The sequence below is a fragment of the Aulonocara sp. 'chitande type north' Nkhata Bay genome, linkage group LG3, assembly GCF_057382095.1.
Source record: "Aulonocara sp. 'chitande type north' Nkhata Bay isolate Kocher_YH1m ecotype deep benthic linkage group LG3, A_spYH_male_GT1.1, whole genome shotgun sequence".
NCBI lineage: Eukaryota > Metazoa > Chordata > Actinopteri > Cichliformes > Cichlidae > Aulonocara > Aulonocara sp. 'chitande type north' Nkhata Bay.
This window is the reverse complement of record NC_141346.1, coordinates 37,331,653-37,348,343: the sequence shown is the minus strand read 5'-3', so window position 1 is coordinate 37,348,343 and position 16,691 is coordinate 37,331,653. Positions and strand designations below refer to the sequence as shown.

The 16,691-nt window shown below is 45.5% G+C and overlaps 1 protein-coding gene and 1 non-coding gene across 2 annotated transcripts; one reads left to right on the top strand and one right to left on the bottom strand.

Annotated features, from left to right (window-relative positions):
• Positions 1-10,614: 10,614 nt before the first annotated feature.
• On the top strand, positions 10,615-14,997 carry pfdn2 (prefoldin subunit 2). The gene is made up of 4 exons (XM_086279211.1): positions 10,615-10,754; positions 11,728-11,816; positions 13,846-13,969; positions 14,108-14,997. The coding sequence occupies exons 1-4, from the start codon at positions 10,674-10,676 to the stop codon at positions 14,297-14,299; spliced, it is 486 nt and encodes a 161-aa protein (XP_086135337.1). The 5' UTR covers positions 10,615-10,673; the 3' UTR covers positions 14,300-14,997.
• Positions 14,998-16,567: 1,570 nt separating this feature from the next.
• trnas-gcu (transfer RNA serine (anticodon GCU)) lies at positions 16,568-16,649 on the bottom strand. The gene has a single exon. It is a non-coding gene; the product is annotated as a tRNA-Ser (tRNA).
• Between the last annotated feature and the right edge of the window lie 42 nt (positions 16,650-16,691).

The following is a 16,691-nucleotide window of genomic DNA, read 5'->3' as shown; positions in this document are numbered from 1 at the left end:
TCCGACTTATTGCCGGCAATGCGAACCAAGCTCTTGCAACGGTTGTATAGGGATCGAATGGCCCGTAGCAATGGGCCAGACACCCCATACTCCCGCAGCACCTCCCACAGGACACCCCGAGGGACACGGTCGAATGCCTTCTCCAAGTCCACAAAACACATGTAGACTGGTTGGGCAAACTCCCATGCACCCTCAAGTATCCTGGAGAGGATAAAGAGCTGGTCCAGTGTTCCGCGACCAGGACGAAAACCGCATTGTTCCTCCTGTATCTGAGGTTCGACTAGCGGACAAACTCTCCTTTCCAGTACCCTGGCATAGACTTTCCCAGGGAGGCTGAGGAGTGTGATCCCCCTGTAGTTGGAACACACCCTCCGGTCTCCCTTCTTAAAGATGGGGACCACCATGTGAAGGAGTCAGACTCAAACGTCAAGGAAGGTGGTAGGGAAGCAGACTATGCAGACATTTCAGGTTTCCAAGGTGAGCAATTTATTTACAGTGAACTTAATTTAATGTAACTTAACAAAACTTCCTCCCCAAATAAACTCTATTAACAAAACTCAACATAGCATGGATCTGGTAACACAGCTCACCTCTCCTCTCTCCTGCATCTGGTAGAGACTGGCTTTAAATAGGGCCATCAATTTCCCTCCAATTGCCCAGCCAGTACCACTCACTCAGCTGAGGGATCTAAAACTGTACACAGATTATCTAAAAACACAAAACCTCTACACACTTCTAACACGCACATTTACACAACTAAATGGCAGTATTAACAAAAGGAAAAACATTCAACAAATCCCTTTAAACCTTAACACAAACAAAAGGAAGCATCTCTATTGAAAAAGAAACCCCTCCACTTGGTTTGACCTGCTGATGTCATGTGTGACATCATCAGGATTTTAAAATGAGGAAATGCTAGGTGGGCGTTTCCCCACACCTGACCTTCATGAAGACTGAAAAGACAAACAAAGTAAGTAAGAACAAATGACTTAATCTGTAACATAATAAAGTATAAAGAAACATAACTTAGTATTTGTCTTAATTTGCAGAATGTTTGATTTGCCGGCAACAGAACGCTTACACAAACAAACCCGGGATAGTGAGTGAAGCAATGTTACTTGACTTGAAATAGCAAATCATAGCAAATACATAGAAACAGACTGTGTACAATGTGCAAAAAAAAAGTAAACACATATGGGACAAATGGAGAGCATTACAACTGCTCCTCCACTTTGTCACACACCACCCCCGGTCTGCCAGTCCAGGGGTACTGCCCCTGATCCCCACGCAACATTGTAGAGGCGTGTCAACCAGGACAGCCCTACAACGTCCAGAGCCTTCAGGAACTCGGGGCGGACCTCATCAACACCAGGGGCTCTGCCACCAAGGAGTTGTTTAACTGCCTCAGTGACCTCGCCCCCGGAAACTGCGGGTCATTCCCCTCATCCCCAGACTCTGCTTCCTCCTCGGAAGACGTGTCAGTGGGATTAAGGAGGTCCTCGAAGTATTCCTTCCACCGCCTGACAATTTTCTCAGTCGACGTCAACAGCACTCCGCCAGCACTATACACAGTGCAGGTAGAGCACTGCTTTCCCCTCCTGAGACGCCTGACGGTTTGCCAGAATCTCTTCGAGGCAGTCCGAAAGTCTTTTTCCATGGCCTCTCCGAACTCCTCCCACACCCGAGTTTTTGCTTCAGCCACTGCCCGAGCCGCATTCCGCTTGGCCTGTCGATACCTGTCGGCTGCCTCCGGAGTCCCACAGGCTAACCAAGCCCGATAGGACTCCTTCTTCAGCCTGGTGGCTCCCTTCACCTCTGGTGTCCACCATTTGGTTCGGGGATTACCACCACGGCAGGCACCAACCACCTTGCAGCCGCAGCTCAATGCAGCAGCTTCGGCAATGGAGACGCTCAACATGGTCCATTCGGACTCAATGTCCCCAGTCTCCCTCGGAATGCTGTTGAAGCTCTGCCAGAGGTGTGCGTTGAAGATCTCGTGGACTGGGGCCTCTGCTAGACGTTCCCAGCACACCCTCACTACGCGTTTAGGTGCACCGGGTCTGTCCAGCGTCCTCCCCCGCCACCTGATCCAACTCACCACCAGGTGGTGATCAGCTGACAGCTCAGCCCCTCTCTTTACACGAGTGTCCAGAACATATGGTCGCAGGTCTGGTGATACGATTACAAAATCGATCATCGACCTACGGCCTAGAGCGTCCTGGTGCCACGTGCACTTATGGACACTCTTATGTTCGAATGTTACGGGAGGTCTGTTAAGAGAGCCTCCGTGCAAAAAGAATAGGAATTCTAGTAGGGACCAGCAACAAACCACCACGCACACACTGCAATGGGTTACACAAAATTTATTTGTTCTTCCTCTAGGCAAACTACCGGCTGAAGACAACCCCGGCCAGGGATCCAAAGCCCAAAGACCACCGCGGTCCGAGTTCTTCGCCTAGTTACAAACAGGGGAGAGAGGGTCACTGCACGAACACGCAACCAACCGTATCAATCCTGCAGCTCCCTAAAACAGGTTTGCCACCCACCTTTTCAGGCTTTAACTTTGTTCGAGGCTGGGTCTCCACATTACCTCCCGGCAGTTAAACTTCCCCGAGCTGGTCCAGTTCTTCTTATCGGGGCGCAGGAGGTCTCCAGTCTAGTGCTCGTTTTCCTCTTTTCCAACACGTCCCTTTTTTTCCAGCACGTCCTCTCTTTTCCAGCACGTCCTCTCTTTTCCAGCACGTCCTCTCTTTTCCAGCACGTCCTCTCTTTTCCAGCACGTCCTCTCACAGCTCCATAGGAATACGTCCTCCTTTCCACGTCCTCCGTTTCGTTAAAAGCAAAAACCAGGCCAGGCTAAAAAAAAATCCTTTCTATTAAAAATGCGCACACTTTGTCCTGGATCTCCGGGGCTCTCCTGCTTCACCGAGGTCCTACTAAAAACAACAACAACACTTCCTGCTTCCTCTCCCCTTTATAAAGAGGAACTCCAATCAGCCGCTCCCTGTATTCAACTCCGCCTCACTGGCAGCTGGGCTAGAGTAAAATCTCCCCTCCCACACAGGTGCAACAACCGTAAATAAACACAAAAACATGCAATTAATCCAAAACAAACTCAAAAACAAAACCAACAAAACTTAGGGGGGGGGGGGGGGGGGTTTCTCTCCGTCCTTTCCCACCATGCTATACTCTGTAACACCCACCCCAACTTTTTCCTAGCCCGTCCTCGGGCACTCTACTAAGTATATCGAGGTGGGGGCTTCCCGAGATTTTCACGGGCAGATCTCCTTAAACCCTCCTGAGTTGCAGGGGCGGACTTGTTGGAGGACGGATAGTGACCTGGCCCTGGCATCTGCTGTGCCATACTCCATAGAAGTAACCACTGGTCTGAGGCTGTCGCTATATCATGCGCAGCTGCCGTTCCTGGTTCTAAGGCGCCACCTCCTGTTTTATCATTGACGGAAGGCAAGAAAGTACATATGCGCAGGCGATTACGATGGACCACTCTAACAGGCCCATCTTTACCTTCTGGCCGAACTCTGTAGACTGGGTTCATAGGGTTTGGCTGGCCAACTACAATTTGGATCTCTTCCTCCCAGTGTGCTGCCAGTTTACCCTGTCCGTCCCTTCTTGTCGTATGGACTAGAACCCTTTCCCCCGGGAGCAATGGTGCTGCCCTAGCCCCAACATCATACTTGTCCTTCATCCGGCCTGCAGCCTTCTGGCTGCTCTTTTCCACCATCTGGTATGCCAGCCTCAAGCGCTCATGATGTCTCCTCACCCACTCCTGCGTCGTGGTTGACTCCATGGGTCTCTTCGTCCCCATAAACAGCTCGCCTGGCAGACGAGCATTCCATCCAAACATCAGGTAATGGGGGGTGTAACCTGTAGACGCATGGACAGAGTTATTATAAGCCTGGAGCAGTTCGGGCAAACATTGTACCCACCGAGTCCGCCTCTCTTCCTCTAGGGTGGACAGCATATTTATTAATGTCTGATTGAAACGTTCACAGGCCCCATTTCCCTGAGGATGATAGGCAGTAGTTCGACTTTTCCGACAATTATAATACTGACAGAGCTCCTTTATGAGGGCGGACTCGAAATTAGCACCTTGATCCGAGTGCAGTTGTTCTGGGCATCCAATTGGCTGAATAATATGTCTCAACAACATCTTCGCTGTAGTTGCAGCGGTCTGGTCCCTGGTAGGTATTGCCCAAGCATACTTTGTAAACAAATCAGTGGCGACCAAAATGTACTGGTATGAGTCTGCCGGTCTACCTAATGTCAGGAAATCAACTGCCACGGTTTGGAGAGGTGCGTGTGTAAGAACAGGACTAAGTGGGGCCCGACCGTCACCACGACCTTTATGACGTACACACCGTTCACAGGATGTTGTCCAGTCCCGCACTCTCTTCTCCATTTGAAGCCAATAAAAACTACGGCGCAGCATCGAAAGTGTCTTTGCCACCCCCAAATGACCATTCCTTTCATGGAAAGCCTTCCATGTTGGTTGCTGTTCCTCCAAAGGAACAAGGATTTGGTAGTACGCCTCACAGGTGTTGGAATCCACCCCCCTGCGGACCAGAACACCCTCCAACAACTCCAGCCGTGACCATTGTTTCATGTAGTTTAAGACTGCAGTAGGCTCCTGGCGTCTTTCCTCCCCAGATGGCATCTTTCCTCGGGCCATGTAGTATCTCACTCTATGCAGCGTGGGGTCCTGCTCTTGTAAGCCTTGCCAGCATCCTGGATCCCAATCGATGTTCACAGCCTGAACCCATGCTTTTTCGTCCACACTCTGTGGAGGCACCAAATCCTGGGGTTGCACCTGCAATGGCATTCTAGACAGAACATCAGCATTCACATTTTCCTGGCCAGGCCGATACTTAATATCAAATTGATAATTTGCGAGCTGGGCTACCCACCGTTGTTCCACTGCGCCCACTTTTGCAGTCGATAAATGGACCAATGGATTATTATCAGTATAAACTGTGAACAGAGACCCCCATAGATAATCTTTAAATTTCTCAGTCACCGCCCACTTCAAAGCGAGCAGCTCCAGTTTAAAGGAGCTATAGTTTGCATCATCCCTTTCGGCGGGTGCTAAGCTTCTGCTAGCATAGGCTATCACACATTCCTTCCCATCTTGTACTTGAGACAGTACTGCACCAAGGCCCACTTTACTGGCATCCGTATAAAGCCGGAAGGGTAATCTGAAATCAGCAAAAGCTAAAATAGGAGCCTCGAGCAATTTCTGCTTCAGAAGATCAAAGGACTGCTGACAATCCTCATCCCAATTTATGGGGATATTCTGTTTTTTATTCTTCGGTACTCCCACTAGCAGCGAGTTAAGAGGCCTAGCAACACCCGCAAACCCTGCAATGAACCGCCGATAATAACCAGCAAAGCCCAAGAAGGAACGCACCTGATGAATAGTCTGCGGGGCCGGCCACTTCTGTACAGCGGCAATCTTATCAGGGTCCGGAGCCACACCCTCACTGTTCACCAGGTGACCCAGGAACTTCACCTGTTGCTGGAAAAGAACACATTTATCAGGTCGCAACTTCAGCCCATAGCTCTTCAATCTTGCAAACACTGCCTGCAGATGTTCTAGGTGGCTGTCAAAATCCGGTGAATATACTATCACATCATCCAGATAGACAAAAGCGGACTCTGTGATTTGACTTCCCAAACAACTCTGCATCAACCTTTGAAATGTTGCTGGAGCATTACACAATCCAAAAGGCATTCTTTCAAACTCATACAAGCCAAAAGGAGTACAAAATGCAGTTTTTTCCCTGTCAGCTTCAGAAACTTTCACTTGCCAATACCCACTTGCTAGATCAAGGGTGGAGTAGTATTTTGATTTAGTCAGCATCGTCAAGGTCTCTTCAATTCTAGGTAATGGATGGGCGTCTTTATGTGTCACTGCATTCAACTTGCGGTAATCCACACAAAATCTCAATTCCCCATTCTTTTTCCTTACCAGGACAATGGGTGCTGCCCAGGGACTTGTACTCTCTCGCACCACCCCTGATCGAATCATATTATTCAGCAATTCTCGCACTTCCTGATACATTTTAGGGGGGATTGGCCTATACCGCTCTCTAATAGGAGGTGCCATACCTGTCGGAATAGAGTGCGTAATTACATCTGTGTGGCCATAATCCTCTTCGTCGGCAGCAAACACATCGCCCCACTTCCTCAAGAGACCATTTAACTTTTCCTGCTCCTCCATAGATAGATTCGACCGCCCTTGTGTCATAACTTCAATGTGAGGAGCTTTACCAGATGGTTCCGAGCTCACCTGGGATACGCCCACTTCAACGATGCCTGGCCTGGTTTGCTCAAACGTGACTTCAAAAGGTTCCTGAATGTCGACATTTTCCGTGGAGAATGTAGCCAGGGCCTCATAACGTCGTAACGTAATAGGAAAAGGATTGAGATTCCTTACTTTGATGGGGACCCGGCCTCTATAGACAGTTCCTAGCGATCGAGCAACGGCAACTGTACTAGGCCCTTCCAATGGCTCCACCAAGATACATTGTCCTTTCCTCAGTGTCTGTGGGGCCCTAGCCCAAATCACCTGCTCACTGTGCTCAGGGATCTTCACCGGGTGGCGGTAAGCGGGTCGCAGGGTCCCTACTTGTGGTACGGGGACAGCTGCCTGAATTCTTTGACAGTCCTGAAAAGCAGATGCCCACGCTTGTTGAGCGTCTACAGTCGAGCCAACAGGCCAGGTCTGGGTCTGCGTCTGAGGTTTCAAAAAAAAACACATCCCAACATGGAACGATGATGTTCATACCTAATATAGGTAATGCATTAGAATTATTGGGGTCGTCCTTTGAAATCACAATTCCCATATCTTTCAGGGTAATGTCTCCCACCTGTACTTCAGCTAACACATAGCCCACGTAAGGAATAGCCAATCCATTCGCGGCCTTCAGCTTTAGCCAATTAAGATCACTCTCTTTCCCCGGCTCCTGTTCACCAAACAATCTCCTAAAACAGGCTTGTGGCATTAATGTTACATTAGACCCAGTATCCAGCAAAAATGTCACTTCTTTACCATCAATGAATACTTCTACTTGACGGCATGCCCCTAAAAATTGAGGGTGGTTTAACTGAGTTGGACCACTATCATCCTTTCCAATCACCTGGCCCATAGCGACTGGATTTACTCGTTTAAAGCCATCTGAGATGAAGTGCCCCGACACTCTCTTGCCATGTGTCCACTAACTCCACACCTACTACAAATAGGCTGCCCATGCTCATCCCACTTGTGCCGTGGTCGCTCCACTAACCGTGGGGTTTGCTTTGTCACCGGGGGTGGCTCGGACACTTCAACACCTCCCCTATATTGAGGGGAACTAAGGTTCCACCTTTCTCGCTCACCTCTAGGAGCTGAAAACGTCCGTGGCATTGGTGCTGGTCGGACAAATTCCCTCAGCTCCTCCTGAAGAGTATTTTTGAGATCCATAATTTGCTCCTTCATTTCTGCAAGGATCTCCACTTTAAACTTATCTCTCCAATTCAGAGTATCCTGCCACTTTAAATCCCCTCTTACTACAGCACAAGCGGAGTCCTCATGTACGCCATACAGCGCATCCGCTTCCAATTGCAGAGCCTCTTTACGCACCTGTTCAAATGAGAGGTCAGGATCGTGCCTTAATAAACGCCGCAGATCACGCTGTATCTCACCCTCCCTAAGACCCAAGACAAACTGATCACGCAGGTGCAGGTCAGCCCGCCGAAACCCTTGTGGCTCTTTTGTCTGCAGGCGATGGCCCAACTCCCTTAAGCGTAACGTGAACTTTCTAATAGGCTCTTCTGTCCTTTGTCTACATTCATAAAACATGGCACGCAGGGTACCCACGGCTGTTTTGTCCCCATACAGTTCTTTAAGCTGAAGAAAGATTTTATCTGGCGTATCCCGCTCCGCTTGTTCCAGAATAAGAATTTCACGTCGTGATTCTCCTCCTAATGCACTCAATACAAAATCACATTGCTGTTCTATCGACCACTTTTGAGCACGGAGCATTGCGCTAATTTGACTCTCCCAATCTTCATAATTCGTATTAAGCCCACAAAATTTTGGTACCCAGGGCGCACCGATAAAAAATGGTGACGCCATATTCCTGGTTTCAGATAACTCATCCGCCATATTAATCAGTCTAAGGCAGGTAGGTTTGTATACTGGTCACAAATCCTGTCGACAAACGCCAAATGTTACGGGAGGTCTGTTAAGAGAGCCTCCGTGCAAAAAGAATAGGAATTCTAGTAGGGACCAGCAACAAACCACCACGCACACACTGCAATGGGTTACATAAAATTTATTTGTTCTTCCTCTAGGCAAACTACCGGCTGAAGACAACCCCGGCCAGGGATCCAAAGCCCAAAGACCACCGCGGTCCGAGTTCTTCGCCTAGTTACAAACAGGGGAGAGAGGGTCACTGCACGAACACGCAACCAACCGTATCAATCCTGCAGCTCCCTAAAACAGGTTTGCCACCCACCTTTTCAGGCTTTAACTTTGTTCGAGGCTGGGTCTCCACATTACCTCCCGGCAGTTAAACTTCCCCGAGCTGGTCCAGTTCTTCTTATCGGGGCGCAGGAGGTCTCCAGTCTAGTGCTCGTTTTCCTCTTTTCCAACACGTCCCTTTTTTTCCAGCACGTCCTCTCTTTTCCAGCACGTCCTCTCTTTTCCAGCACGTCCTCTCTTTTCCAGCATGTCCTCTCTTTTCCAGCACGTCCTCTCACAGCTCCATAGGAATACGTCCTCCTTTCCACGTCCTCCGTTTCGTTAAAAGCAAAAACCAGGCCAGGCTAAAAAAAAATCCTTTCTATTAAAAATGCGCACACTTTGTCCTGGATCTCCGGGGCTCTCCTGCTTCACCGAGGTCCTACTAAAAACAACAACAACACTTCCTGCTTCCTCTCCCCTTTATAAAGAGGAACTCCAATCAGCCGCTCCCTGTATTCAACTCCGCCTCACTGGCAGCTGGGCTAGAGTAAAATCTCCCCTCCCACACAGGTGCAACAACCGTAAATAAACACAAAAACATGCAATTAATCCAAAACAAACTCAAAAACAAAACCAACAAAACTTAGGGGGGGGGGGGGTTCTCTCCGTCCTTTCCCACCATGCTATACTCCGTAACACGAACAAGGTGCTCGTTATGGCCAAACTGTGATTTGCACAGAAGTCCAATAACAAAGCACCGCTCGGGTTCAGATCAGGGAGGCCGTTCCTCCCAATCACGCCCCTCCAGGTCTCGCTGTCGTTACCCACGTGAGCATTGAAGTCTCCCAGCAGGACAACAGAGTCTCCAGGTGGAGCACCTTCCAGGAATGACTCCTGGATTCAACATGCAACAAGGAATCCGACAAGGATGCCCTATTTCCCCAAAGCTTTTTATATTGGCAACTCAATTCTTAACACTATTAATCAAAAATTCTAACGACATACAAGGAATATCAATTTTTAATAAAGAGTTCAAAGTCAGTTTGCAGATGATACATCTATCTTTTTGAAAGATAAATCAATTGTAGATAAAACTTCAAGTATTATCTCAATCTTCTCTAAAGCTTCCGGTTTATCTCTTAATATCAAAAAATGTGAACTCCCAATTCATACAAGCTTGTACTGTTGTACTGTTCCAAATTTTCATTTGTATTACCTGTGTTATTCTCTTTGAAAGTTTGTATTTTGCAATTGCTCAATTAAAAAAAGAAATCTAGGTAGCTAGTGGCCAGCTGTTTGCCACACACAACCTTTTGCAGCTGGCAGGTGGTGGGCAGCCCTCTTCCAAAAAAGCAAAGACTGCTTTCTTTCTTATGGGGAAATGGGTCGTTCACAAGTAAATTTACTAACCTAGAACATATTTAGAAAACAACAAGGGGAATAACTGAGTGTACACTTAGGATGAGATGAGTACACTTAAGAGATGAGTGTACACTTTTGAATACATAAACTTATTCCTGGGGCTTTAATTACTGTTGTTTTTCCAGAGCCATTCACATAGATCAGACAGTCCCCGCCCACAACATGTGTCTTTTGTTATTACTGTACATTGTTGTAAACACCGACAGTATAAAACATGAATGTTCATTTTCTGGATTGGAAAACTGAAGCCAAAGTGTCTTAAACCTGCATTCTGTCTGAAGACCACCAGATGCTAATTGCTGTAGTTTCAAAAACACTTCAGGTCGTATAAATGTCTATGGAAAAGCCTCTGTAAAAAAACTTTCCTGCTGAGTTTATATAGTCTTAGTCACTCATAAATAATATGGAAAACTCTAATGTTAAGGCATTAAAATGGGATTTCATAAAGGAATGAACTCGCCATAGAGTGTAAATAGACAGATTCTTTATTGATCACGCAAGGGAAATTGCCGTCTTGCAGCAACACCATAAGAAGTAAAAATAAAAATTGTATAATGTTACAATAATGTAATAATGTAACAATGTAATTTAAGGTCCATACAGTAATTGGTCCATACTGAAGGCCTAGTAATGTGAGGTAGTCCAAAATTTCACATACTACAGTGATTAAAAGAAAATAATACCATAATGGAAAGTCACACTTCATTTTATTCATTTCTATACAGGCAATCGCGTAAACCAGCCCTGTACGTCTTTCCTGGGTCCCTCGCAGCAACACCCTTCCAAGATGGCAGCCAACAGTAGCAGCACGGGTAGCAAATCCAGCAACAGCAGCGGTGGGAAACAGTCCGGCCCGTCAGCTGAACAGGTACCCTCCCCTCCACCTCAGGCTGCTTCACCGGTGCAGTCGTTGATATTGTTGTCGTTGGGCCGTGTGCGGTTGAGTTACAGCCACCAGTTTGAGTCCCGGATAGCTAAAGCTAACGTTAGCTTCCCATCGCCGTCATGGTCTGCTCTCTAACAAGCAGCTGGTGTTAAACATGAACATTTAAGCGTTCATATAATGAGCTGGGGTCAGGTGTGCGCTTCTAGAGCGCGGTTTATTGCTGTTAGACGTATTTAAATGTGCGCGTGTGTGTAACGAGGTGGTGTGGCTGGATGAATAGAAGATGCTATTTTTATAACTGAAGACCACCCAGCCCGACTCAATCAACGTGAAGCCACATTAGTCAGATATTCATAAAGTACCTGTAACGATGAACTGAGTCTGCCGTAAAAGTCCTGCAGTGTAGCTGCTCTCAACAAAAGTATGTGGAAAGCGATTAATGTGATTAATGCAATGGTTTCATGTGGTGCTCCTGCAGGCTGTCCATCATGGATCAGTTTGCGTTTGTTGGTGTCAGCTGCCCTCTGTTGTCCCAACGCAGCACAGAACAGCATAGAGTACGGCAGTGACCATCACAGACTCATGCTGAGCGGATATTAAAATCCCTCAGTCATCTCATAAAATAGTGATGGCTGTGTGTGTTGTTGTAGAGAACTTATGTGTTTTTAGTGAAGTCTGGTTAATTGTTAATGTGAACAATCCCTCACAGTTTCCGCACAGCCCCCACTGGTAGAAACACGGCTCACTGGTTTTGATCACCAGGAGGTGTTTAAGTTACTCAAAATTAAAATGCCATTATTTTTATGATATAGCCAAAAAATGACTGAAAATGTGTGAATTTCTGTTAAGTGAGGTTACATAGACTTTTACACCTTAACTATGTGTGGATCAGACATGCTTACATGTCCAGTCTCTGCTGGTCCATGGTGGTGCTCACTGTGGTTTTGTGTGGCAGGTGGTGGCAACATTTCAGAGGATGCGTCAGGAACAGCGCAGTATGGCTTCTAAAGCTGCAGAGTTGGAGATGGACATCAACGAGCACAGGTCGGTACAAACCTTCTGATCCGCTCTAAACAGTTTACATTTACAAAGAAGTTTCATGCAGCAGTTCAAGAAAGAGAGAACTGAACATGATTCATTGATATACAGAATTCAGTTATGCTATTTGACGACTCCGATGCTACGACAGCAGAATGAAATCCTAGTGGCGATAGACGTTATCTAGGCATCAAGGGTCATGCCTTGACTCTAGGTCCTCGTCAAATTCTAGCTCAGGTTCTAGCTCCAGTGCCCCTCCAGCTCATCGAGGATCTCAGAGCAGAAGTCCAAGATGGTGGAGTTTAATCCATCGGACCATGGCTTGCAACACGCACTGGGAAGCAGCTAAATTATTTTATGGTTTTACTGCGTGCCTTCTCGAATGTACGATGTGTGGCCCAAATGTGTGCGCACACACGTGTACACAGAAAAAGCAGACAGATGATAGAAAAACACACACAGCAAGTGTTTATTTCTCACTTCCAGTATTAGGAAACGTTTGCATGTTTGCAAACAGTTCATTGGCACAACAGGTTGGCAGCAGTTACTTTGGTAACTGAGTTTAAGTAACTGATCTTAAAACGTTTAAATATAAAAATAAATAAATGCTTAAATGAAGTGTCAGATATACTTGTATGGGTATTAATATACTTGGTGGAAGACCTGATGGCTGAGTCGTTATTCCTGTTATATTTCTTTTAAGTTCACCTCCCAGAGTGCATGTGTGGTCGGTGCATGGTGAAATAAAGTCTCCGTGGATAAGTCCTCGTAGACACATGGACCCTCACACTCACTGTCTGATGATGAAATTTATGATCCTAGTGGACTTGTGGATGTGGAGGTTAATTGAGACTTATGGCCTGATATTATAAGCATCTAAATACGTAATACTGTATTTTCACGACCATAAGGCGCACTGTGCTAAAAGGCGCAGTCTCAGTTATGTGTGCCCTTACTGTATTTAACACACACATAAGGCGCACTGGACCATAGGGCGCATACAAGTACCGTATGCGTAAAAGAAGACTTTTCATACCCCGTTGTGCGTATCGCTACCGTGCTGGTCCCCTTCTTCTCCACAGTGTGACTCACCGGGATGTCAAAAGTGAGCGGGACCTCGTCCATGTTTGTGATGTGGCTGGGCTGGATGTTTTTGTCGCCGATGTGTTTGCTGCAGTAGGAGCGGAAGACGGCCAGCTTTTCCTTATAATCCGCTGGAAGTTGCTGCGCTACCGTAGTCCTGGTCCGGATGGAAAAATGGCACCGTTTCATAAAACGAAAGCACCAAGACGGACCTCCTTGGAAATGTTCAATGTTCATCTCTTCAGCTAGTGAAACTGCTTTTAGCCGAATGGTGACCGTCGAAACACTTCTCCCGCTCGCTCTTTGCTCGATGATCCACCGCTCGAGTCTTTCCTCCAACTCGAGCCACCTCGCCTTATGTCCGCGGAAACTCAGCTGCGTTTTCTTGACCTGCCGGAGCTTGTTTTCCAGCTTCCTCCATTTGCGAACCATCGATTCGTTAATCTTAAATTCTCTCGCCGCTGCTCGATTTCCATGTTCCTCCGCGTAGCTGATGGCCTTCAGTTTAAACTGTGCTTCGTAAGCGTGTCTCTTTGCCATTTTCAGGGTTGTTAAAACAACGATGTCCTGCATAATGCACATACCTGTTCTTTTATACAGGTATGTGCGATTGTCCCGGTATATACGATCAACGCCCACACTTCACCCTTTAACGTTCTCATGGTGTTCTCTACTACGTCCTCCTTACAACACATAGGGCGCACCGCGCTATAGGGCGCCGCACTTTTTGAAGAAAATCTAAGACTTTTAAGTGCGCCTTATGGTCGTGAAAATACGGTAAGCTCTAGGGCAGACCAGGTGGTGCATGTGAATGTAACACTGAATGCATGTTCTTAGCCGCAAATATTTCACAGTCTGGGGAATAACAATGTCAGCTACTAGCTGAGGCATTCCTGTGTTACCTTTTGAGTTGAATAAGTTTTCTTTTTAACATTTCTGTTTTTCTATTCAGCTTAGTAGTAGACACATTGAAGGAGGTGGATCCATCGAGGAAATGCTTTCGTCTAATAGGAGGAGTGTTGGTGGAGAGGACAGTAAAAGAAGTTCTACCTGCCTTGGAAAACAACAAAGAACAGGTGATGGAAGAGGAAATGAGAGCATTTTACAATTTTTCTTTAAACACTGAGTGCTCTGGCGTTTAATAGCGTCCTATATTGTACTCAGACACTTATTTAACTCAAAATTTAATTTTCTTCCTCCTTCTGTCCTCACAGATCTCCAAAATAATCGAGTCCATCAACTCACAGATGCAGACGAAGGGGCGGGAGCTCACAGAGTACAGGGAACGCTACAACATACGTTTGGTGGGAGAGGGCGAAGGAGAGGAAAAGGGCCAGTCAGCCGCTCCCTCCAGGGACAGCGAAGGAGGCGGATCCAAAAGCGGAGCCGGTGTTTTAGTTTCATAGGTAGTGAGCATGGACAGTGACAGCAGGGCCCTTTGATTTCTGCAGTGCTGAACACGTAGATGGAGTCACACAGTTTAGGTGGAAAACAAACTCTTTGCAGGATAACTCTGGATTTGAAGTTTACTGAAATCTCTGCTTAATCTAACGCACTTGTTAATTTGCAGCAGGTGTATTCTGCTTCCTTATGTTCAGTGTGAAAGTTAAAGCTGTCTTATGTTTGCCTTTTTTAATGCTGAAATACTGTGACACCAGTTCACTGATTAAATTCAACCCCCTGAATATTTACTCGCACTCACACAGGAGCAGCTAAAAACATGATTTTGCTGTTTTAAGATTATAGAAAGTGGGTTTTTTTTCACACAAGATACAACTGCTAACGTGTTAGGCCAAAATTAAAGATTAATTTTGAAAACTAAGAACAAATGGGACGCCTAAACATCCAGTAAAATATGTAACAAAGAGATCATTTTGAAAGCTGTGCAAAAATTTGACTTCATGTAGAGTATTAGCTCTGAATGAGGTCAGTTTGTGTTCAGGGGTGATGAACCTGGAAGTGTAACTGTCACACCTTAATAATAAAAACCCACCATAACTGAGGAAATGCCTCCTAGGACCCCATGAGCACTGTCCACACAGTTAATGTGTTGTAAGGCCTTTGTTTTTGTTAATGATGATGAATAAAAAAATGTCACAGTTGTGTTTTCTTGTTGCTCTCAGTTCATCTCATCACTTCCATTAGGAGTGGAGCCAACAAGAGTTTTAAACAAGATGAGACGAGGTTCAACAGAAGTACATCATAAATTGTTCTCACACATGAATGGTGAAGGAAAAAGGACTAGTTTAAAGAGTCCCTCTCATAGCATGGTTTGTATATTTGCCTGTATGTGCAGCACCTGCTTTCAAAGGATAAACCTCTATCGTTTATTATAGCTCTATCAAGTCATGACGTTCGGAAATTGACACATCCTTCAGCATGGTGATCTAAGACTGATTTCAAGATGGGGAAAGTCTTTTGTATGGAGTTTTTATAAAAGTTTTTATAAAGAAACTTATTATCTTACCTATGACAAATAACCACCAAAAACAAAACCAACAGCAACAAGAATGATAACTAGAATGAACCACACCAAAAACTCTTAGGCAAACAAAATAAACCTTAAAATATCAGATTAACTCTGGAAACTAAAGTAAACTGAGACGGGGGGAAAAGAAAAGCTAACAAAAACATAAAAAATGCCAGATGATATTTTCTCTGGGCGTCTGTGTGCACTGCCATATCTGCACGTATCTATATTTATCTCTATATATATATGTATAGCTACACTTTATTGGGTTTTTATAAAAAGACCTCTGGGGGTTTTCTGGGAGAGTGAAAAGTTTGCCACTCACCAAAGGTTTTGGACACAGTGAAAGGAAGATAACTTTGTTTACTCAAGTACAGAAAATGCCTAAGATGTATCAACAGGAAAATACACGTCAGTTAACGTAAGATATAATACCTTTAAGGTACATTTTGGTGTCCAAGTTTTGGATTGCTCCTAATTTGTCTGCAAGGCAATTATAAATAACAAACTTAGTGTGGGGAACTGAAAGGACTTTAACTGAAACACCACACTTTAAAGAAAAATGGAAAGGATGTTGATTGTTTACAAAACTAAACCAAAAAATAAAAAATGTCTTTAGTTGTAATTTTTGTAAGTTTAGTTTTGTCAAACATAAAAAGACACTGGAGCTTATGTTTAGTTGAGACGAGTATGTGGTAGAGAGCCGTGTGCTTGCGAACTTATTATCTTACCTATGACAAATAACCACCAAAAACAAAACCAACAGCAACAACAATAACTATAGAATGATAACTAGAATGAACCACACCAAAAACTCTTAGGCAAACAAAATAAACCTTAAAATATCAGATTAACTCTGGAAACTAAAGTAAACTGAGACAGGGGAAAAGAAAAGCTAACAAAAACAATAAAAAATGCGAGATGATATTTTCTCTGGGCGTCTGTGTGCACTGTCATATCTGCACGTATCTATATTTATCTCTCTCTATATATATAGCTACACTTTATAGTATTGATTCTGGGTTTTATATGGGAATGAGGCAGATTGATTGAAGCTCCTTCATTTGTAATTTAAACCTCATGGTCCGTTTGGACTAACGTGAGCAAGTGATACTGAGCAACTGAGATTATTTTTAAACATATGGCGTTACGTAACTGACAAAACACGTGATTCAGGATTAAGTGGGAAAAAGTGAAAAGCTACCGACGAGGATGGGATTCGAACCCACGCGTGCAGAGCACAATGGATTAGCAGTCCATCGCCTTAACCACTCGGCCACCTCGTCTGAATGTCTCTACCGCAACAGCAAATTGTATTCAACGGGAAC